Genomic DNA, 24,403 nt, shown 5'->3' on the forward strand with positions numbered 1-24,403 from the left:
AATAAATAGAATAATTGTCAGCAAATAATTACATAAGAATGAGTTAAAATCAAGCTAAAAAGATTGAGCTGAGTCTGACAAGTTACATGAATAAACGTTAATCTAAGGAAATCTCCTAAACTGATAATCACTTTGCTGTCTTAAACCATTTGGCATCTTTCTCACCTGATTCCTCTGTTTTATCCTTTTCACTTTTCTCACTTTTCTCTTTTTTCTCTCTTTTCTCACGTTTCCTGCCCTCCTCTTTTCCACTCTGTTCTATTAGTTACAAAACAAATATAAAATTAAATGTAAATATATATAAATGCATGCACAATATCAAGATATAGGGCTTTCCTCAAATTATATTGACATTATTGCATAAGAGTGAGTGAAAATCAAGTTACATTTTTTTTTACCGAATGTGACAAGTTGAATTAAAGTTAATTTAAAATCACATTAACGAAATCTCTTGAAATGAAAATGACTTTGTGGCCTCAACTGAAACCATCTGGCATCTTTCTCACCTGATTCCTCTGTTTTATCCTTTTCACTTTTCTCTCTTTTCTCTCTTTTCTCACGTTTCTCACTTTTCTTGGCCACCTCTCTTTTACCGAGTTCTACAACTTAAACAAAACAAAAACTTATCAAAATAAAGTGTATCTATAAATCCACGATATCAATAAATAGAATTATACTCAGCACGTATTAAGACTACTACATAGGAATGAGTGAAAATCAAGCTCAGAAAATTGAGCTAAATGTGACAAGTTGAATAAAAGTCAATTTAAAATCACTTTAAGGAAATCTCCTGAACTGATGATCACTTTGTGGTGTCAGATCACCTGGCAACTTTCTCACCTGATCCCTCTTTTTTATCCTTCTCACTTTTCTTGGCCACCTCTCTTTTACCGAGTTCTACAACTTGGAAAAACAAAACAAAAACATATCAAAATAAAGTGTGTACAGTGATCCCTTGTTTTTCGCGGGGGTTGCGATCCAAAGCAACCCGAGATGTAAGCGAAATCCGCGAAGTTACTTTTATTTTTTACGATTACTGCACGTAATCGTAAAAAATACGATTATAAATCGTATTTTATACTCTACATTGAAACCAAAGAACAAAACCTGTTTTCGGATCAGCGGATGTGCGTGTGCATCAATCGGGCCTTAATGTGATCCGGAGTCGTGTCATTAAAGCGTCTCCTCCATCCTGCCCCGCCAGATTCACAGCTGGATCTACGGCAGAGCGACGGATCTCGTCAAGCGAGCCTCCGGTCGGGTTTTACGCCGATCCTGGCCAGTTTTTTCCAGCAGGCATTCAAAGTTTCAGTTTTCATCTCCTGAATGGCCAATCAGTATTACTTGTATACCGTAACGTTTTTGGCACACAGGTAGAGAAGGAGCTCGGAGACTGTTTAGCCAATCAGGACGCAGAACACAATGCCGCGAAGCAACGAGACCGCGAAAGGTGAGCCGCGTTATGGCGACGGAGCACTGCATATATAAATGCATAATATCAATAGACAAAATTATTCTCAGAAAATTTTGAGATGAAAACATAAGAATGAGTGAAAATCAGTGTGAGTGATGAGTGTGACAAGTTGCATGAATTAAAGTTAATTTAAAATCTCATTAAAGAAATCTCCTGATTTGATAATCATTAAATCACCTGGCAGCTTTCTCACCTGAGTCAAGTTTCTTTCCTTTCTCAGTCTTCCTGACCTGCTCTCTTCTCTTTTGTTCTATTGCTCAAAAACAAAAAAAATATTAAAATAAAGTGTATGTATAAATCTCAGGGGTTACATTAACAGATTATTTTGCTAGTTTGACCGTTTTCTTTTTAAATGATGGAAAAATATGAAAGCCATTAGATAATCTGTCCTTTTGACAGATTATAATTTATACCTGCACTGCTCTGTGCACATCTAATACATCTGACGACTGATCTGAGTGATTCAGAAGTCTGCATGCCCAAAGCTGTAGGAGTTAGCTCAGATACGTGTGAAAGAGACAAATGGCAGCTTTGATTCAAAATGGCTGATTTCCTGTTTGGTTTGGGACGTGGCTCCAGGAGGTGTTTTGGTTGGTCCTGCCATGATAAATATACTGTATGCAACAAATGTCATGATTGTCAGTCAAAGCATGGCTTTATAGACTTCTAGTACTGGACTGGAGTAGGACCAATCGTAGTCAGTTTGGTGCAGCTCAGCTCATATCTACTAGTGAAAGTCAGAGCCAAACGAAAGGCAATGGCGTGCCCTCTGACTTTGCCACGCCCACGCCTTACAGCAAAAACTCTTTGTGCTTTAAAAAAAGTGAGACCAACTTGTTATCCGTCTTCTGACACAAGATTATCCTGATTAGATCAAGAGGGTCAGAGATGGAGCTTTCCAAAAAAAAAAAAAAAGACTTCCTGTTTTGAGGGGGCGTGGCTTTGATGATGTCAGCATATGACCACATATTGTTGTCGGTCATCCAACATGGATGCCTCATACCAAGTTTGGTGCAAATTAGTATTTCTATATGAAAGTTATAGCGTTTTGTTTGATTTTGCCACTTGGCCACGCCCCCTAAAGGTGCTAAAAAAACTCAACATTTTGATAACTTTTAATCCGCCATCACTAAACTGCATGCTGAGCAAAAATAAACCACATAACTTAAAAAACCCCGGAGGAGTTCATTAAAGTTCGAGGTGTATAAATGTGAAAAATGGCCAAATTTGACCTTTGACCCAAAATGGCCACCTCCCTGTACATTTTAGGACATACATCCAAGAGAGTTTTTTTCCTCATCTGGGAGGATCTACCTATGTATCAAGCTTCAGATCTCTGCTATGTACGGCTTGGCCTACCTCAGTTCAGCAACAACGCCATTAAAAATCCTTAATGGGACAATTTTGACAAAAATGTTGCAAATTTTTGAAAATGTTTAGGCACCAAATCTGCGACCTCTGGCAGAAAATAATAAGACAAGATCCATTAAATAAGATCCTCCAGGCCTTTGCAGCATTTCGCTGCTCGGGCCTCATCACTTTCAGTAAATATTGAAATGAGTACAAAGGAACGAATGAAAATCAAGCTCAACCTGGCAACTTTCTCACCTGCTCCCTGTTTCTTTCCCCTCTCAACTCTCCTGGCCTCATCTCTTCTACTTTGTTCTATTAGTTAAAAAACAAAAAAAATATTAAAATACTGGTTGTCATGTATATAAATCTGCACAAAATATCATTATATAGCATTATTCTCAGTAAATATTGAGATATTTACATAGTAGTGAGTGAATGAAAATCAAGGCTAACCACAATAGATAAATGYCTACTGTCATTTTCACAACCTCAAATGGGACACACATGTTGTTAGAATACTTTAAAGACATTTAAAATTAAGTAGAACAGATGAAGATTCAAAATAACTGACATCTGAKACCTGATCAACCCACTGTGGACAACAAATTCACATTAGTTTGACTTGCACCTGAATTTGGACATTTCAGCTTGAAAAAAACCACCAGATTTCCAAAGCTACCTGGTTGGATATCTGCACGCACGCACACAAGTTAAATGGAAGGTCCCTAWTCACAAACGATGCTTCTATAGCTGCGTTTCCATTAGAAAGGTGTGCAAAACTTTGTGTGCAAAACTTTGTCAATATTCCACTGATGTCAAAAAAATACGATTTCGAAATCCAGCGTTTCCATTAAATAAGAGACACAATTAAAATCCCCTGTAAAAAATTTTGTTCCCGCAATAAGACAATAAAAAGTGTACCCAACCACTTCCTGTCGTCTTCTTTGTTATTTCTGCCAGTAGTAACTTCCGGTTGTTGATCATGTGGAAAAAAGTGTCTCCATTGCAATTGTGCAAAATACACTAGCTTGGATACTAAAAACCCATCTCAGTGCAAAAACKTTTTYTTTCTTTAGATTAGTGTTTCCATTAAGCAAATTTATTTTCATAATCCCAATTTGCGCAATTTGAAGGTCAATGGAAACGCAGCTCCTGCTGCGAAGTACGGAGGTATTCCTGAATCTGCTAAATATCAGTTGTGCCAAACTTGAACTCCTCCAGAAGGTTCAAAAAAACAAAAACCTCAAATCATCCAAGTTATTTTCAATGCCATAGTCCCATCTAAACCAATATATTAAATTTTATCATCCTCACCAGTAAAAAGAGGGAAAAAGCTGGAGAGTCTGAATCTGAAGTCATGCAAATAAGCTTCCAAAGTGCATGCACAGTATGCAGAACAGAAGAAACAGGAACTTTGGTTTTATGCCTGCTGGTTGTTTTTAAAAGTTGAACTCTCRTGGTGGCATTAAATACAGTGTCTACAAAGAGTATTCACCTTTTTGAATGTTTTATCCTTCTACTGCTGTTAAAATTAATCATGATCAACAAGATTTGATAAAAAARGKWWAAAAAAAMCMAAACATTTAATGTAGATTTCTACAAAATATCGACAGAGTGGCAATTAGAATCCACTGTTGAAGAAAACTCAGATCGTAGATAGRTTAGAGTTTGCCAAAAGGCACATGGGAAGACTCTGTGGTCAAGAGGAATAAAGTTATTTGGTCTGATATCAAAATTGAGCTTTCTGGCCACCAGACAAGACTGTGAAGCATGGTGGGGGTAGCATCATGCTGYGGGGAAGCATCTCAGCTGCAGAATCAAGGAGAATCCTGGAATACTGAGAACTACGGCTTCCAARGACATTTATTTGAGGACATTTATTTTCCAGCTAAAGCTACACAGAGATGTTTTGAACACAGCAAAACGGATGTTATGGAGTGGTCTAGTCAAAGCCCAGACTTGTCAGAGCTAAGCTGGAAGTTTAGCAGGAAGAATGGAGGAAAACTGGAACGTACAGATGAAACCCACTGATCCACACAGACTTTATGCAATTTATTATTTTTAATACATATTTTTACTTGTCATTATTTTGTAGTAATCAGATTTCACTTTGAGATTAAATGTGTTTTYATGAGCTATAAAAAAGGATAAACCATGTAAGGGTGTGAATACTTTTTGAAGACGTTGTGTACATTGCGCAGCTGTAATGTTCCTGCCATATCGCCCAGCCTGACTGCAAAGACCTGAGAGACAACATGAGGATGAGATGACGAATGGAAGCTCACCGATGCAGCTTCATGCAGCTCCAGCAGGGTAAATAAATCAGCCTACATTGTAATAAAAAAAAGTGTGGACTCAGCTGTAAATATTACAGTGCAACTACAAGGAAAACGTCAAACCTGTCAACCAGCCTCACATTTACTCTGTCTGAAGGAGTGTGCATAAAACATGAGCACCGTCATAACTGTGGCTTCACCAGTCATGAGCATGAGGGAGTTTTCATGAATGTTACTGACTGTCGTCATGTTTGGTAAATAATCACATTTTAATTCACATTTTTACTGCAACTTAAAAGTGTCTGTGTGAAGGTGCCCCTCACACCTTCTTCAACTATAGCAAAATTGGCGTCAAACGTTTGCGGAGCAAAAGCAYTTGCTTGTGCYGCCATCATTTTAAGTTTATTAATGGAAGAGTTTCCAGAGGTCAGCAGAGGTCAACCATTTATATTTACAAAATCAAACAAAATCGCCGTCAAACGACTCGACTACATTTGTACAGCAGAAATTTTGATTTGTGTTGCTTTTGCTTTGAAGTTTAAAGGTCAAGAAGTTAACCAGGCCCCCCTGATTACCCACATCTAACAAAATGAGTGTCAAATGTTTGTGCAGTAAAATATTTTGTTTGTGCCACTATCATTTAAACATGTTAATGTTTCCAGAGGTCATGAAAGGTCAACCAAGCTCCACCTTCCTCAAACCTAACAAACAAAATTGGTATCGAATGTTTCTGCTGCATTTGTGCAGCTTCAAGATGTTAAATAAAGTTTAAAGGTCAAAAGGTTTGACATTAGTTTTGTTAAGACTTTGTAAACATGAGTTCGGGGAGTGGTTGACCTCTGATGACCTCTGGAAACRTTTTTATTAATATATTTAAAATGACAACAGAACAAATGAAAATTTTTACTGCACAAATGTAGCACAAACACTTGACACCACTTTTGTTAGATTTGGCAACGTGGGAGGCTGGTCGACCCTTTCAYCTAACATCTTCAAAGCAAAAGCAGCACAAAGGAAMATTTTTGCTGCACAAACATTCGTCATTATTTTGTGTCATTATTACACCGAGGTGTCGTTATTTCTGTTTGTGGCGCCATCATTTTTTTGTTAGATTTGGGTAATAATGACACTCTGGTRTCATTATAGACACTTCATGTCAACATTCATGAAGACTCCTCCATGTTGATGACAGCCGTTATGTCACGTTTATGGAAATGTCATGTCGGTCTTTTGTCGGTCCTGTAAAGCGTTACCCGATTTCTAACTCAGCCAGCGAGAGGGTAAAAAAATAAAAAAATAAATAAAATAAAAGGTGAGGAGGGTGACRAGAATGAAAACGAACTGACACTTTCTACAACAAAACAAAAAAATGAATGAAWGTGATGAACATGTGTGGGAGTCCGTCACACCTGGTGGATTCCTGCTCTAATGATGAACTGTGTGGCGTATTTCTGCAAGCCGGGGCTCGTCTGCCTGATCTACTGCTGTGCAGGGTGGTGAGGAAGCGCGGCGGTCTCAGACACATACCGTCTTTGTAGGACTGACTGGCGGCGGAGTATTTTTTGCGGTGTGCACGTGCGTAGTCCTGCAGGTTGGGGGCGCTAGAGGAGCCACCGAGGACGGTGGTGCTGAAGAGTCCGGCGCACTGAGAGCCTGCGAGGGTTAGTGAACATAAACACGCCGTTACTCAAACAGCTCACCAGCAGGAGACAGACAGAGACAGAAACTGACGAGCAGAAAAAAAGACTGGAGGTTTTCAAACTGTCTTAACACGAATTTGGTCCTCATTAGATCTTCAAATGAAGCAAATACAGCAAAAGAACCTTGGATATTAATACAAAAACTTTCAGAACCACAGTATCTGCAGGTTTCAAGTCAAATTTAAGAAGTTTTTATGTCACTTTGAATGAAATTAAAAAGAACCTATGGTGCAAAATTCACATTTTGGACGTCTATTTATTTCCATTTTGGTTTCCACTGCTTGTAAAAACTATACAAGTGCTGGAAAATGAGCCGTCTCAAAAATCTTTGCTAATGCAACACCAGAAATCATCAGGCATTACCCTGTTACCTAGCAACCCCAGCCTGTTACCCAACAACCCCAGCAAAGCCCTAGCAACCCCAGCGGAGCACCTGCACATTTGGTCAGCTGGTTTTACCTGCGTTTGTCTCCAGAAAGCTTTGGCATATCGGAGAGGTWCCTTCCCAGCAGCCATGTTTAAGCTGCTTTAATCCAATTCCAGCCTGTTTGACTTCGGTTTGGGAGGATAAATTCTCTAAATCATTCCTTAAGGGTGCCATTTTTGCAAATTGTGAAATTTTTCTGTAAATTCTTCTTAATTCTGCAATATTTTGTTCAAAACCGTCTCAGTGCTGCCCTTGGATTTCAATAACTAGAAGCTTTTTCCATAAAACATATTTTTTCCTGTCAATTTTTAGATGACCTTCTGGTAAAAAAAGGTAGCATTAGCATTATGACATCATTCTCATAATTAAACAAAAATACTCATAGCATACTCACACAAAGCTTCATCAGCATTAACGTTTCGCAACTTATTGAAGTGAATTCTGGGTYCATTTCAGTATTTAAACAAACATTTAAAGTATAACTATAGTTAATCTATAAAATAAAATTTATTTTTTGCTGAATTTTCAACTTTTCTTTAAGTTGATCTAATTTATCGAGATGTACCTGTTGATTTCAGGTTAAATCTGAACCACAGAGGAAACAGTTTGAAGTTCTACTTTCTTCATCTAAACTTGCAGTCAAAGTTCAAAGGTCATGTTACGGAAACACACAGGCTGCGCTCCATGTTGTTACATCTCCCCCAAACATAAACCATAATCCACAGGGAACCGGCTGATGATGTGTGCGGTTGCCGTAGCAACAAGGAGGTTTGTTTTTTTTTGTTGTTGTTTGACGTTTTTTCYTCCACCTACCTAAGCCGCTTTGTTTCATCTCTGGAGACTGACGTGGGATGGAGAAGAGACGGTAGCTGCCGGCTTTAGAGGTGGTGGATTCTGAGAGGACCTGGGGGTCAGAGGGCAGAGTGACGTAGGGAGACTTAGTGGCATCAAAAMYRCCGCGTAAACCAATTTTRCTCAAAAGCAAATGATTTTATGTTTACAGACTAAAACAGAACTAAACAGCCGTTGGCACTAAAAATGGTGGYTCCACTCCTTCCTGGGCTCAGTCTCACCTCCATTGATCCGGTTTTGTGATTGCGAATGAGCGGCGACCGCCTCTGAATGGTGATCGGCTCCGACACGGGAGCGGCGCGGTCCGTTTCGTCTCGCGTCAGGTCCTCCAGACTGCCGGGCTCCTCCTCCTCCTTTTTCTGCCCGTTCTGAGGAACACGACGGACACAGCTGGAGCCTGGAAGTCCTCCACATCGGGACGTTTTTAGGCCTCACGGTGTTTACCTGTCGCATCACCTCTGCTGAGGCGGGTCTGAAGCCGAATCCGTGCGGCGCGTGTTCGTCCTCATCCGCGCCCTTAACGCCGGGGCTGAAGTGGAGCTCCACGTGGAACCGCTCCTCAGAGGAAATGTCCTTCAGGCAGACAACGTTTAAGACGTTCAAGTTTTCAATCTGTTTGCTACGGACACACTGCATGTCAACGTTTACATCTGGAGATGTCACGCGCGTGCACAACTCTGGAGGTCAAAAAGACGATGCTAACTGTTGCTGCTAACTTAACAAAATGAAACCAGCAGTTGAAGGTATAAAAAAACCGTTGAAGAAACACTTAAAGCCACTTGTAACCTTCCCTTTTCCCGCTCTCTGTCGGCTATGCTGCACGCAGATCCGTTGCCGTAGCAACCGACTAACAGGACCACTAGTGTATCAGGATTCAACACCAAAAAAAAAATCACACAAATCTTTCACACACAAAAAAGATTCAGTCCTTTACAGTTTTCTGTTCTCAGGCTTGATGTTTATTTTGTGATTATTAATAACTGATCGCTGTGACAGATTAGCTGCCGCTGCCATTAGCTAATCTAACAACACAGCAGTGGTTTATTAGCTTATTTTAACTTCTACTGATGATCCGTCTCATCAAACATCAGCAACTCACCTTGTTGTTGTCTTCGTAGAGCATGATGACAATCTGCGTCATGTAGTTGAGTTCGGAGACCTCGTTGAGGTAATCCATGGCGCGTTTCCACTGCTGGTCCTTCTCCTCCTGTCTCAGACACAAACGGAGAAAATATCACCCTGATCTCCACATCTTTTCACAGAAACACTCCAGAATCTGCAGGAATCACTGTCTGCTTACATCGAGCAGGCCTCCGTATCGGAAAATGCTGAGCAGGGAGTGGACGTGGCTCTCACTGGTGAAATATAACCGAGTCCTGACGTGACGACCGGGTGACATAATGCCACGAGAATACCTGTAAACAGGAAGTAAAAAAAAAAAAAAACATGGCTACCTACATTTACTCTCCGTTAAACATCTGTTTTGCATTCAAATTTAACTTACAGAGGATGTAGCTTGTGAACAAACTCGTCTCCATGCGTCCTCTGCAGGTCAAGCTGGATCTTCCTGACCAGAGGGAGGCAGTAAGCGTAAGCTATGTCCAGCTTCTCATCTCTATTTATGCCGTATTCCTGCAAAAACACACAAAAAATAAACTACTCAGGTGGCTCAATTTATTAACATTTCAGGGCTTCGCATCCAGAATGTGATGGGTCATATTAGTAAATATTTACACTTCCCCCCCAGATTAAAGACATATCCAAACAAAAGAAAACCTAATTAAATATACAAATAACCAGCGGTGGGAACTGCTAGCTGAAACGTTAGCTGCACTAGCCCTGAAGCACTGATCATAAACACTAGTTTATGAACATAAACATTAGTTTATGATGAGTTGATAAACAAACCTTCAACCACAATGTCAAAATTTATTCAACCTAAACTTTACAAAACAAATTAGCGCTTTAGAATTTATTCAGAAAAAGTAATTTAACGGAAGCTAAGGGCTCTAAATGTTTTCAAAGTTGGCAAAGATGTTAAACAAAGAATTAGCCCTGCTATTAGTGTGTTAGCATAAGTGTACCCAACATTTTAAGTATTGCTAATCAAAAGCATAAGAAACATAAGCATCTGAACAGACTAGTAAAAATGTGTAAAAAAATTTTAAATAAACAACATTTTGTCACAGTACTACAGCAGACCCCACCTATTTGCCAATGGCCTGATCATATATTACTAATTATGTGTCATTATAATATTATTTAATAAGAAAAGCAGCTCTAGGCTCCTTTGTCGTCCTCCCACCTGTGGGATGACGATGTCGGCCAGCGCTCGCGACAGCCGGAACAGCTCCTGCGTGTCCTGCAGGCCGAGCGTGCCGTTGTGAATGACGTCGTACTTCACGCAGTCGTATATGTCGGGGATCTTGCTGATGTCGTAGCGGCCGTTCTTCATGCGGAAATCCTTCTCCAGCTTGGACCAGCGCTGCAGCATTAGCTCCAGAGTCTCGCTGTGGTACAGCTGCAGGTCTGGAGGCAGAGGAGAAAAACATCCTGCAAGCTGGAGAAACGTAGCCGGACACGTCGGGAAGGGCCGATTTCATGTTTCTGTACCGGCAGACTTCGGGTCCTCCATTCTGGTGCGGATCTGAGAGGTGAGGCTCTGAATGAGCGCGTAGACCTGATCACATGTGGCCACCGGGTTCTTCACCATTTTCATTGAATTCACAACAGAAGTAGCGCAAGTCGGGGCCAGCTGTAGCAAAACGAAACACAGACCGGCGTCACCAACAACGAGTAAACAAACAAAACAAAACATGTCGCTTCACTAAACAGACATGTTGGATGGTTTTTAAAGCAACAGATGGTCGGTGCCGACTTGGTCCAAACGGCCTCTTTTCATGTGACTCTCCAGACTTTGATGTCATTTAGTTATAAATATGAAAAAAATTAAACCCAAACTGAACTACAGACCTGGAAAGAAAGGATAGAAGTACACAAGGAAGGAGGGACACAAGGAGGGAATGAAGAGTAAGAAGGAAGTAAGGAAGGCAGGAAGGAGACAAAGGAAGGATAAGAAGGAAAGATAACAATGTAGGAAGAAATGGGAGATAAATGGAAAAGAGAGAGAAAAGTAGATAAAAGGGACAAATAAAAAGGAAAGATGGATAAGAAGGGAGGAAAAAGGAAAAGAAGACAGGAAGGATGGCAGGAAGGGTACAAAGAAAAAATAAAAAGGTAGGTAGAAAAAATAATAAAGTAGGAAGAATGAAAGAAATATAAAAAAGAAGGATGAGAAGGAAACTGAACAATAAGAAGGGACAAAAAAAGGAGGTAAAAAAGAGGAGAAGGCAGGATGCAGGAAGAAAGGGAAGATAAAAGGAAGGAAGAATAAACGAGGAGTTTAGCTTGAAGAGCAAAACAGTTTGATAAATCTGACAATCAGAAAAAGAAGATCGAAAATAAAACTGAATTTCTCCTCCGTGGGAAAATAAAGGCTCTTTCTGTCTCCATCTTCATCAAGTTACTTTAACTTATATTTTATAATAATGATTAAAAAAACAGGTCACATTCATAAAAACATGTAATTCATGATTTAAAAATTTAATGGATGAATTTGTTTCCTAATCTTCCCTCTGGGGCTCGTCTAGCGCCCCCTGGCGGCCACCGCTTAAAAAAAAAAACAATCAGCACGCGCTTATGCACAACTAAGACAAATCTTTATCTTTAGCCATAAAATAAACTTAAATAGTTTATATTTGTGTTTTCTTCATGCAACTAGATGATGTAAATGTCCGGAGTTTAAAAAAAAAAATGTTTTCTTTAGATTTTGATCTCTCTCAGCCTGCTTTATGTCAACCGTATCGGACAGTTTCTGCTCTAAAAGCATCTGGTGGTTGATCTTCGTGGCTTCTTTTCACACTCTGACCATTTCCCCGTTGAACAGTTTCTGCTTCGGTTTAACCGTGATGTCTGTGGGAGTCGTGGCGAGTTAAAAATAACGACCTGAGGTGGAGCAGCTGTCACGGTTTAGCTTTGAAACACGGAAACAAAACATGTTTTCCTTAAGCAGCAACCACAGAAACCGCCTCAGTCAGGGCTGGAAACTTTAAAGCATTTATTAGTAGGGATGTACAATACGGCATAAAACTCATATCACATTATCTATTGTGGCAGTAATGATAAACATCACAATATGATTTTATACAAATATAAAAAAAAGAATCACATACTAATCGAGTTGAAAATATATATTTATATGTGTTCAAACTTATTTTAGGTCATTTAAATCAAATTTAAATAAAATAAATCTAAATCTCTACATGGAAACACAACAGCTGTGTTGAATCCTGCTTTCCTTCCCAGAGTTGTGGTTGGAACCTGCAGTCGGCTTTAGAAGCACATGCTTCGTTTTAAAGTGGTGAAAAAACGATTTTCTTGTGAGATCTGATTTTTTTTTCGCGTGGTTGTTCACATGTCCATTTGCAACTTGTATGTGACCTCCTGTGTGAACTGCAGAAGACCTGAACATGTCCTGCATGCGCAGTAGATGGCGCAGTAACGTCACACAGAGAGATCGTGCTCAGCGTTTTGCCAACCGCCATAAAAAAGAAGAAGAAGCGCTCAGTGTTTGCGGAAGTAAACGAGGATGCTAATGACAGGAGCCAGCTCGTTAACGACTTAATCTTCATTATGGTGCGCTACGATTGTTGCTTTTATTCCCGTTTGCGCTTATCAGGACGCAGAATGGTGACGCTTGTTGAGTATCAATGCCGTTCAGGTCGGATGAATGCGACCTGGCCGTACAGACACATGTCTAATTTGAAAAGATCAGCTACGTATCGTTTATCCCGGTGACCCGAGTTGCATTCGGATAAATCCGATCTGTGTTGTTCAGACTGGCCTGATCCAGGATGCTTTAAGCCAAAGGAGCCAGCGTGAACGCAGCCTGTCGCGTGTTCCTACTTGTTAGTGTGATGAAATACGTTGTCTGACTCGTTACCCGGTCGTAGTCCTCGACGTTGAACTCGCGGTCCCGCTGCAGGATCTCGTGCAGCCGGGCCTTGACGCGGTGCTGGCAGCTGCTCAGCGAGTCGCTGTCGCTGTCCAGCAGCCCGTTCATGTTGGCGCTCTTCACCATCTGCACCAGGATGGGTGTGAGCTCCCCCTCCAGAGCCAGCAGGCCCTGCTCACACACACACACACACAAACACACACACACACACACACCCCAAATCTGTCTATTTCTGACAATGTTTCTAAAATGAGTGGAAAACATTTCTTTCTGCTTTCTGGACTGGATCTCAGAACCTGTGCAGCTTAAACTGGGATCTGCAAAACTTCATTCTGCTTCTAAAAAATACAAATAAAACATGTAAATGGTGCCACGTGCAGGGCCGTTGTTAAACACTTGAAGTTGAACCCACACTCACACGAAACAGGAATGATCAGTGATTCTGTGTTTAACAGCATTTCCCTACATTTGGTGGAGGACATTTCAGGTTCACCAAGGCAGAAGATTTGGGGGAAAAAAATGAAAAATCTGACTTTAAATTCAGAATCTTAACTTTTTTCTCAGAATTGTGATTTTAATCCTCTGAGATCAAAAGTCAGAATTCTGAAATTAATCTCAAAATAGTTTTTTTTTTCTTTCATTGTCCCTAATCTTCTTCCGTAGAACTGATTGAAATGAGAAAACAAATAAAACCCAAATCAATTATATGTAACAACACAGAAGTAGAAAAAAAATCAATCACATGAACACGACACGTTTTGTTTTCCTAAACGCGGTGCTGGCGCGTCAAGATCTGCAGATTAACATTAATCCCGCTTCTCTGCTCAGCCAATTTCCAACTGTCTGGAATCCAGAAGAAGCTGCGAAATCTGAGAGAACATTTAGCTCTAGATGGATCTCAGGCACCAACTGAACAACTAGAGGTTAAAACGTTAAATTCAATTTGGAAAATGGTGGGAACTCAAATATTTTTCCAAACCCAGAAAAACACGCAGTAAATAAATCCTGATAATTTTCCGCTTACTGCTGGATCATTTGCTGAATATCACAGAATACCTTTGCGAAGGAAGCCGCCGTCATCTGCACCCGGCCTTCGTCCGACGCGTAGATCTTCAGGTCGTGTCTGTAGGTGCTGTGTAACCGTAGCAACCCGCAGCCCGGAAATCCAGCATAGTCTCCTGCATCAACCCAGGAAGAACGGCGTCAACAAACATGGATGCTGCTTTCTAAACACAATGAGCCGTTTCATCACATTTGGTTTCTTTATTGGGATCTTCTGTGATGAACCAACAGAAAACAAAGAGGTGGAAAGAAATCCCACTGATTTGTGGCAAACAAAACAAACATCTGCAGGCCTGCTGGAGGAAGCGATTAATCAATCAATCGTATGACAGATTAAAGGGAGCTTGATAAATTCTGAGGATTTTAGTCATTCTCACCTTGACCTCCAGGGTACATGCAGCGAAAGGCTCTGCCCAGCTCCTCCGCCTGCACCCGGCCAGCAGGGGTCAGCTCTCCTCCCCACTTCAGCACCAGCAGCAGGGACTGGCCTTCCTTACGCGTGTCTGAAACAGACCGAATATGAACTTAACCTTAAAGCTGCAGGATGTAACTTTTATTTTAAAAATATGTTTATTTGTTAAAACTGTCACCATGTTGTGCCAGTTTAATATGAGACAGATAACCTGTGAACAAACAAAATCTCCTTCACCTCCACCATGAGCTATGGTTGCAGTCAACATCCAATCAGAGTCAGGAGGCCTTGTGAACATGCTACCTAGTGGGCTAACGATGGAGAAACAACTCACCACTACAGGCATACTGTTATCCACCATAATCCATGGCTATTCTAACTAGCCTTAGCATTCACGGGCATGATTGACAGCGCTAAGACCCACCTCCTTGCCCTGACTGGTTGTTTCTGGTAGGCACTGGGAGAAGGCGGAGAAGCTTGATTTGTTCACAGATCATCTGTCTCATACCATTCTGTCACGACATGGTGACAGTTTCACCAAATATGTAAAAACATATTCCTTATAAAAGTAGCCATCTGCAGGTTTAAATAAATGAACAAATAAAATGTGTGAACCTTCGTCTTCGCTGGAGGTTTTCGGCTGCCCATGGGGCAAGTAAGTCAGCTGCACTTTCCTGTTGATCCCAGAGAAGTGACCGTACCTTTAGAACCAGAAAAAGATTTTAAAAAATAAATAAAACTACTTCCAAAGTTTCTCAAGCATTTTTGATTTGACAATCATAGCTAATCAACATTAAAACTGTAAGTCAGACCAGTAAAAATTATTTTAAGTGCAGAAATGTTGAAACTGTAACTTTTGAGGCTCCGTTTCCACCAGTAGTGGTCAAACCTGCTGGTGTTATCCCTGTCGTTTGTGGCTAATGCACCTTTTTCTACTGCAGATTCTCCTTCCACTTTCCTTTAACATACCATATTTTCTGAACTATAAATCTCAGGGTTTTTTCATAATTTGGCTGGTTTATTAATATTTTTTCTTCTTTATAAGCTTCGCTTTGACTATAAGTTTTTGGCAATAAGTTAATGTTTTGCCGAGTCTGGAAACAAGCCGTTTAATTTCCCTTTTGAGATTAATAAAGTATATTTAAATTGAGTTCATTGTTATGTCACATTCCACGGCCGCCGCGCCGTTACCTAGCAACCCTAGCTGAGCAAAGCTCTGTTACCTAGCAACCGAAGCGGAATCCAGCAGGATTGGCCAGCTTTTGTCTTTTACTCACCATTCAGAAACAACTTGCTGCATTCCTGTTAGTTGTGCAGGAGGCTCTACTAATGCTTTTCCAAGATGTACGGTTGTATAATTACGCATCTGCTTGAAGCCATTTTCAGGTGCGAGTGTAAACGTTGAGGTGGGGGGTGGCCAGCAGCAAATTATTTGGATTTAAAGTGACAAGATGCCCTAAAACAGCTCAAAAATCTGATTATCTAAGGATTATTTTGTTAAAAAAATTTTATAAACATGTTTTGTAGAGGCCATATATCTATTCTAACCTGTTGAAGGAAGTGTAATATGTAACTTTTACATCACATGGTGTGTCGTTTGTTACTGAACTCACTGCAGGCTTATCAGAACCACGGCCTTGCAAAGACGGATTGGTTTCAATCACAACAGAAAGCCCAGAGCTGTCTGGTGAATCACTGCCATGACCTCATAGGTCTGCTTCCACTCTTTTCTCAGCAGACGTTTATTTTATAAACAGTGAGAAAACTGAGCAGCGAGCTTTTAAGGAAGTTGGAGGAGAACGAGAACAAAAACGTCCAACAAAAGCTAATTTATCACAGGCTGCAGCCATGCTTGTGCTTTTAATAACCTGGTAAGAAGTTGCCATTTTCAGGAGCTTCCAGGGAAATGAGGTAAATCATCAGACTTTCTTCACCTACATTTCTAAAACGGTCTTCAGCTGCTCCAGTTTGGACTTCTTCTCTTCGATCTCGCAGTCGTTGCGCTGCCCCAGCTCAATCAGCAGCTGCCGGGTGATGTCCAGCACCTCCTGTGAGACGGCCAGAGGGAGAAACCGTCAGAGGAACGGCCAGCGCTGACATTTCTGCTACTCAGACGTCAGGATCGACTTGTTTCACCTGCAGCTGCTTCGGCCTTTTGAGTTTCAACTTCCCGGTTTTGTATCCTTCGTATTTTTTGAACAGATCAAAGAACCTGACGGGAAACAAATGACCGGTTGGTCTTTCAATGTGGCGTTTAGTGATCGGGCTGCAGAGGGAAAATCTCACATGGGGTTGCGAACTTCCATCTTCATCTTCTGTTTGGGCGTTCGGTCTCCATGACGGATGACGGCGATGACACTGCGCAGCTCCATCCTGGCCAGTTCAGAGTAAATTTATGAGAACGTTTAAGCCACAGAAGCTACGTTTCCATTATAAATGTGTGCAAAACCTTTTACAAAAATACACAATTTCGTAATTGTGGTGTTCCCCTTAAATAAAAGACATGAATAAACTTGTTCACATGATAAGTCATTAAAAATTATGGTGCCAACGAATCCGAACATTTATAATGGCAGCGATCATCATAAATAATCTACGAAGACATAGTATGGTCACTGTAGATAGAAAACAAACCTCTGGAATTTTTAGATTAAACTAAGAAATTTATAAAAAAAAAAAAAATTAAAAAAAAAAGGAAACAAACAAAAAAAACGCAGGAATTTCCTGAATCCAAAAATCTAAAATTTGCGAAATATTTTTCTGGAAAGTTTGCCAATTTGAATTTGCAAAAGTGAAAAATTTTTGACTTTAAGAGCTCAGAAAATTTCTGATATTGATCTAGAAAGTTTATCACATCTTAAAATTTCTGAGATTTTTTTAAACTTTTGAATCTCAGAAATTTTCATGTTTTTTCTACAAAACTTCTGAGATCAATTTCAAAATTCCTGAATTTTTTTGCCGCTGTAGCCGTCAGACGAGATGTCAGCATCTTCTTCAGGCGTTGGCACGACACGCCTCTTATATTTGGGAGAAGTTACTTTTGTTTTCAGGCTTTTGGGAAAATTTTAGTCTGTAATTTTTTTTTACAGCCACGGATTCCACGCTTTCCAATAAGAAACTCAACTTTGATGAGTTTTGAGAAGCCGTCAGGCCTCTGATGTTCAAGGAAGCCAGTGCCAACAAATAAGCTGCTGGAAAACAAATATTTTGCTTTTTCAAAACCGACATGTTTCCATTAAGGAAAATGTATTTTTCTAATTCCAATTTGCACAGTTTTAAGACCCAAAGAAAAGCAGCTAGTGATGAGATGAGCCCATTAACCGGGTCTTACATGGTCCCTGAAGTGGTGGGAACAATCGGGATGTCCTCCGCCTCCGTTGGGATCGACCAGGGAATCTGGAACTGAGGCGCCAGCTCTCGCATCACGATGTTCCTGAGACATTTCATCAACACCAAAAGCTCAAATAAACACTCAGAAACGTTGAAAAAGGCAGGTGAGAAAGAAAAGCTGGTACCCGAGGATCTTGGCGCAGTCGTCGTAGTATTTCATCGAGTTCTTGACGAAGCTGAAACCGTTCACGTCACAAACGTAGGAGTGTCCGTTGGCTCGGAGCAGGTCGAAGCCGCACACCGTTTGCTGCAGTGGAAGAGCGAGAGAAAACACAGACTAGGACTGAAACTAATGATTATCTTAGTAATCAACTATTTTGATGATTAGTTGATTAATCAGAAGGAAAAAAAATTGGCAAACTGCAGAGTTTTTATTTAACCATTGGAGTTTTTCTGTACAATATTAAAAATATATTAAGAAAATACAAATAAACAAATTTATTATTTTTTTAAACATCAAAATAAATGTCCTATTGCTTTAAATGCAGTAACAGCATTCCTTTAGTGTGCGCTCAATTATCTGTAGGAAGGATTCATTTACCGACAAAGGTTTGTTTTATCTTAAATGCAAAATGTAAACGTGTTTGTACAGTTCTGGCTTAATTACTGCTCTGACTGTGTTGTTCTTTCATTAAATAGCATTGTTTTGAGTCTATACTCCAGTTAACGATTAATCGATAACTAAATTCGTTGACACTTATTTCAAGACTTGATTAATCACGAGTAACGCGATTAATCATTTCATCCTTAACATATAGGAACATATTTACAAAGGTTTTATGTCTTATATGCAAAAAAAATAATAATATATATATATATATATATTATTTATACAGTTTTGGTTTTAATTTGCTCTGATTCTTTCAATGCAATTTTTAGAGCTTTTATACTCCAGTTAATGATTAATCGATTATTAAATTAGTTGACAATTGTTTCAAGAATCGATTAATCACAAGTAATGTGATTAATTGTTGCATCCCTAACATATGCAGAACATATTTACAGACAAAAGCATTGCTTTTAATCTTAAATGCATGAATGTTCTACAGTTTTAGCTGAATTACTGTTCTGATTATGTTGTTCTACTAAATTATTTGATCATTATTTCAAGAATTGATTAATCACAATAAATCGTTTCAGCACTAACACAGATATGATGGAGTAAACACCCCGGTGGTGGCCGGCGTACCTTGAACGCCAAGCAGACTTTCCGGGCCACCAGTTTCTCCATGGCGGAGAGCATGACGGGGTATCGGACCTCCTTCCCCTCGCTGTCGCGCTCCACCTTCCCGTCCAGCGCAGGAGACTTCCGGGCCTCGGCGTGGGCGTAGTCCGGCCCGACGGTGTACACCTGCAGTCCGACACAAACCAGCAGTTCTGTTACACCAGAGCTCCAAGTCTCAACCAGTAAACTAAACTAAAACTTATCTGCTGCAAAACTCATGAAAATCAAATGTTTACATGCGCAGAAGCAGAGGTTCTGCTGCGAGTTTGAGAGCAGTTGATATGTTACTGGCAGGTGGCAACAGGGCCTAGAAATAGAAACTCTCAAGTCCCACCATGTGAATACATAAAAACATCACAAATTAGCTGTAATCTGTGATTCAAACACAAATGTGGAGAGAAATCTAAACGCACAACCAATTAATAACTGAATGCAAAAGATAGGAGAGAGATTTGTTTTTCTTACAGGATTTAAACCAGGTGAAGTTAAAACGACCACTTATGAAGTTCTGAGAAAGAGCTTTCTACATATGCATACATATTTTAGTGTTGTCTGTGTACTCCTGTTAACAATTACTAAATATTTCAATAGTCAATTAATCATCATTAATTGCTTCAGCCCTAGTTTCCACCTTAGCTTGCTATTACTGATGCAAGGAGCGGGCGGCCATATTGGATCTCAAAGTCCGCGTCTGAAAAATTCTCAGACTTCTAGAGTGGGAAGCTCGACGTCCGACCTGAATAATCCATTAAATTATTAAAAACCTTTAATTTATCTGATTTTTCTGAATCAGATGAGTGAATGCAAACTTCTGGCCTGGACTGCAGAAGTCTGGTTATTCACAGAGAGAAACATGTCGGCCATTATCATGACGTTCCACGTGAAACACGCGCTGCAGAGCCAGCCTCCGCTCTGCTGCAGCTCCACTCCTGACAGCTTCCTTGGACTGGCTCCATTTTACTCATTTTAAGGCCTTTTGTTTGTTTCTAAATGGTTAAATGGACTGGGTGTGAGTGTGAGTAATCTATGTTTATATGAAATGAAAACACAATAACTGCACCAAGCTGAGGTTTCTCAGCGAGTTCTGCCCAAACCTTGACATCCGTGCCGTCAGTCGCCATGAACTCTTCGTAAATGTAGGAGCCGGTCTTCCTCACGCTGCTCTCTGGAGAGTAGACGCTGCTCCGACTCCCGATCTGCACAGAGCAGAGACCAACTTCAGTTCTTCTTCTATTTCACACAACTTCTTTTAAAAACTGAGACGCAGGTTTAGCTAAAATGTAAAAACAAAAAACAAAAAAAGCTGCAAGCTATAATTGCAGCCTGGTCCCAGATGATGACAAAAAGCCATAAAACACAACATAGAAGCATTAAGTGTGCTCTTATTTTGAAATATTTTAAATTTCCTGACTGGAAAATGTGTGGAAATAAAGTCTAACATAGAGAGAAGAAACTTTTTATGACTCCTGATCAGCTTGTTGCATTTTTAAGAGTCTGTTTTCTTTAATCTCTCCTGAATGTTGGACTTATTTCAATTAAAGGAACTTTTTTTTGTACAGTTTGGCTCAGTTACTGATCTGAATATGTTTTTTTGTTTGTTTTTTTCACCAAATGGCCTTTTTTGACTCTGAACACTAACCAATTAATCACAAAAAAAAATCTAATTAAATCTAATTAATTGTTTCAGGTCTAAATTTTTTATTCCTCTTCTTCTGTATTACTAATTTATTATTTTATTTATTTTTCAAATAAAATTCACATTTTTTATTTTTTTTAAATGTATTTATAAATATGTTTAACATAACTGTATACTTAGTTATTGATTCTAAAATATTAATAAAGCTAAATATTTTACATAGTTAAAAAATTTAATGAATTAAAAAAAATAAAACAATAATAATAATAACAATAAAAAGATGTTAATTCTTGACCTTGAAGACACTTAATTAAAAGTCACACAGGAACTCCGTGTATGATAAGTAAATGTTTGCCGCCTGTAGTTTGGTCGGACTAATCTGAATCACTAAACGAGTCATGAGTGCGGAGGTCACGACCTTTCTGAAGAGTCTCTGGCTGCCGCCGCCTGCTGTCGTGGGGTAGTAGATGTAGACGTTGTGRTCCTCAGCACAAACGGGCTTCTCCACAAAAGGTTTCTGGAAGATTTCCCCGTTCACCTCCACATGGTCCTCCCCTTCCACCAGGTTACACTCTGGACACACACACACACACACACACACACACACACACATTGGGCTGGACGATATGGCTGAAAAACTTTTCATGATTAGGCCCACCATGAAAACAAATGTTGCTGGACAATAAATTGTCCCAGAAGTTATTGTGATAAATGATAATATTGTTGTTTTGAGACCATTTTCAAGTAATGTAATGGTAATAACATAATAATGTAAAAACACTCGGAACTGGAAGTCATTTTAATTATCCAAAATAAACAAACTAAATTAATTATAAAGTCTCTCTAAACCAGCTTTGGCTGGCTGAGGCCAAAGCAGAAGACTGAAGACTTTGTTTTCTCATTTTCAGTAGAAACAGAAAAAGAAAAAAAAAGGATAAATGTTGTAAATGGAATCAATTATTACGTGATTTATTGATTTTTTGTGACGGGCCTATAATCACAATATAATCAAATATTTATTATCAATGGATAATCAATAATTATCCGTCACAGTTTTAAATATCTGAAATCCTGATCTTTGTCGTTTTATCCAGTTTACTCTCCACAGCGTTGTTTTGTATTTTTAAGCAGCTACTTTTATTTTTATTTTCATGAGCCAGTGTACGGAAACTTGTGCAAGCTATGCAGCAGGTTGTTGCTAGGCAACCGAAGTTGGTGTAACTTGAAACCCCTTTATCCAAAATGTTGTTGCTAGGTAACCAAACAGCGAGTGAGTTAGTTGATTCCAACAACCTAGCTTAGGTAGCAGTGAGAGAATATTCTATAGATATTAGCTATCGTGATCTATATCGTTATTGATTTATTGTGAAGCCGAAGACACACAGGAAACGTCGACCCTGCGGCGTTCACTGCTGAGGCCTGAGAAGAAGCTCTCCTAAACACGTAAAACATCTGATCCGAGTGCCAGGACCTTTATGTCACAGAACCTAATGAGGGAAACTCGTCCCTGCAGAACATCCAGCGCTATATTTATCCCATAGCTGCCACAGAACCAGAACCCGGCTGAATAAAGGATGCCTGATACAATAAGTTCAGAGCACAAGCAGGAACACGAGGCTGACCTTCTGGTTTATCTGGGTCGCGGTTCAGCACAGCGTAGCGCGGCAGCTCGATCCCCTCCTCCTGCAGGATCCGATACACTTCTCTCCTGGAAAACACATGAAAAAGCCTGATGATACTAAAAGACACCAATAGATGTTTATTTTGTTGGAGACTGGAAGGGTGAGGTGGATGCACCTGTCCTGAATATAGTACTGCGTGTTCAGGTCGTTGATGAGTAGAGGGCTCCTCAGTGTGACGTAGCTCACCGCCTTGTCCAGAGGGAATCCTACGAAAAGAAAGACACTTTTAAACCTTTAATATGGAGAAACTTATTGATTAAAGCGTCAGTATAACTTATGTAAAAAAAAAAATATATATATATATATTCTTTTACATATTTGCAGAAACTGTCAGTATGGTATGAGACCGACAATCTATGAAAAAAAATTTAGCTCCTCTGCATCTGCTAACTAGAAACAACCAATCAGAGTGAGGAGACGGGTCTTAATCAATCACCATCTTGTGTGGCGCTGCTTGTTCCCTCTCCACTCCCCCCTAGGTACAGCTTTCCCCATCAGCAGATCTTATGTTAACGCTAAGCTGAATAAAGCGCTATAAAAACGAAAACTTAACTTAATGAACTTGTCGATGTTTATATTTGTAACAGGAGCTGCATAGAGCGAATGTTTCATCCTGCGTCAGATTCTGTTTGGATCGTTTCTCTTTTACATTCCAATATGGCCGCCACCTTTATTCCTGTGTCAAATGGCTCCTTTAAGGATGACCAGCAGCCCCCTCTGCTGGACAACAACCACACTACAACACTAACAGAAGAACTACATGGACGTTATTAGTTAATCGATTGGAATTCGTTTTAAATTGATAGTTAATCATAAGTTGATTAATTGCTTGCGTCCATAGGGGAAACACAAGCATCCAGAGAAATATCAGCAGAAAATGATTGGAAAGACACTGCAGATTAAATATGCATGATTTTGTCAGTGTTAGGGGAGGGGAGGCACCTTTGGAGTGGAAGGAGATGAGGCAGTCACACAGCGGCCATTTGTCCACAGGCTCGTTGAGGATGGTGTCCTCTGGGAAGATGACCACGGTGATGTACTCGAACCGGCACAGCCTCTCCAGAATCTGGGTCATTGGCTTGGACTTGGACTTCTTCATCATGCAGCAGATCCCCACCACGATCTGTTGCTCCGCGGCCTAACGGGACGGAAACAGATCACTCAGAACTTAGAGGCCTCGGCTTACAACGTGTTATTATTGCAGTAGCGTATTGTTCTCAAAATAAAATAATTAGAAATGTCAAACCTGCAAATAGGAGACACTTATTCAGTTCAGAAAACGATAAAAAGCAGTGACCCATTTTCAGTTTTCTGGCAGAAGCAATGACATTACTCAGTTAACAGGCTTCCGGAAGAAAAACAGATATGAGGCTTTTCCGCATGATCGTCTTTTGTTTTACGCTGCAGCCTCCTCCTAGCTGGGCGTCTGCAGCTGAAAATTAAATCTAAATCTCCTCCAGCCCAAGCATACGGTTCTAGTGAAAATCCCTGAAATAAGTTTTTAACTTTTTTTTCAGTTTCAGTCTTTGAACAAAATTCATAGCCTTTTACAGCGTCTTTGAATGGAGCTAAACCTGGAGCCATGAAGTAAAAAAATATATATATGAAAAAAAATTACTGAAGAAAAACCTCAAAATTTCCTTTTTAGATTAGTTTTCTTTAGGCTCAAGTTTTTTTTTAATTTTTTTAACAAACCTTTCTGCAAGACCCAGGAGCTTGTTTTAAGTCAATAATTTCTTTATATTGATGAATAATTGCTAATTCCACTGGCAGATTATTTAATTTATAACAGACATTTTTTCCCTCAGTGGGGTCGGCAGGGGTGCTGGTGCCCATCTCCAGCCAACGTTTCAGGCGAGAGGCGGGGTACACCCTGGACAGGTCGCCAGTCTGTCGCAGG

General features: G+C 39.9%; 1 protein-coding gene and 1 long non-coding RNA gene across 2 annotated transcripts in view; one reads left to right on the forward strand and one right to left on the reverse strand.

The window, feature by feature from the left end:
- The window catches only part of LOC103462966 (uncharacterized), a 12,841-nt gene extending 3,410 nt beyond the window's left edge, over positions 1–9,431 (forward strand). The window contains exons 2-3 of the long non-coding RNA XR_533427.2: positions 5,029–5,140; positions 9,345–9,431. This is a non-coding gene — a long non-coding RNA (uncharacterized LOC103462966). The remainder of the gene's footprint in view (positions 1–5,028; positions 5,141–9,344) is intronic.
- Positions 1–24,403, reverse strand: part of ppip5k1a (diphosphoinositol pentakisphosphate kinase 1a) — a 54,681-nt gene that overhangs the window by 24,717 nt on the left and 5,561 nt on the right. Inside the window, exons 3-26 of the mRNA XM_017304063.1 lie at positions 23,446–23,641; positions 22,619–22,709; positions 22,444–22,529; positions 21,240–21,394; positions 20,280–20,381; positions 19,150–19,311; positions 18,086–18,207; positions 17,902–18,003; positions 16,857–16,943; positions 16,707–16,782; positions 16,509–16,618; positions 15,186–15,271; positions 14,536–14,661; positions 14,153–14,274; positions 13,085–13,267; positions 10,696–10,837; positions 10,388–10,611; positions 9,587–9,714; positions 9,383–9,497; positions 9,182–9,289; positions 8,527–8,655; positions 8,304–8,450; positions 8,044–8,134; positions 6,631–6,756 (exon numbers count right to left, since the gene is read on the reverse strand). Coding sequence (XP_017159552.1) covers positions 6,631–6,756; positions 8,044–8,134; positions 8,304–8,450; positions 8,527–8,655; positions 9,182–9,289; positions 9,383–9,497; positions 9,587–9,714; positions 10,388–10,611; positions 10,696–10,837; positions 13,085–13,267; positions 14,153–14,274; positions 14,536–14,661; positions 15,186–15,271; positions 16,509–16,618; positions 16,707–16,782; positions 16,857–16,943; positions 17,902–18,003; positions 18,086–18,207; positions 19,150–19,311; positions 20,280–20,381; positions 21,240–21,394; positions 22,444–22,529; positions 22,619–22,709; positions 23,446–23,641 — 3,016 coding nt within the window. The remainder of the gene's footprint in view (positions 1–6,630; positions 6,757–8,043; positions 8,135–8,303; positions 8,451–8,526; positions 8,656–9,181; positions 9,290–9,382; positions 9,498–9,586; positions 9,715–10,387; positions 10,612–10,695; positions 10,838–13,084; positions 13,268–14,152; positions 14,275–14,535; positions 14,662–15,185; positions 15,272–16,508; positions 16,619–16,706; positions 16,783–16,856; positions 16,944–17,901; positions 18,004–18,085; positions 18,208–19,149; positions 19,312–20,279; positions 20,382–21,239; positions 21,395–22,443; positions 22,530–22,618; positions 22,710–23,445; positions 23,642–24,403) is intronic.

Source organism: Poecilia reticulata, linkage group LG3 (assembly GCF_000633615.1).
Source record: "Poecilia reticulata strain Guanapo linkage group LG3, Guppy_female_1.0+MT, whole genome shotgun sequence".
NCBI classification, from domain to species: Eukaryota; Metazoa; Chordata; class Actinopteri; order Cyprinodontiformes; family Poeciliidae; genus Poecilia; species Poecilia reticulata.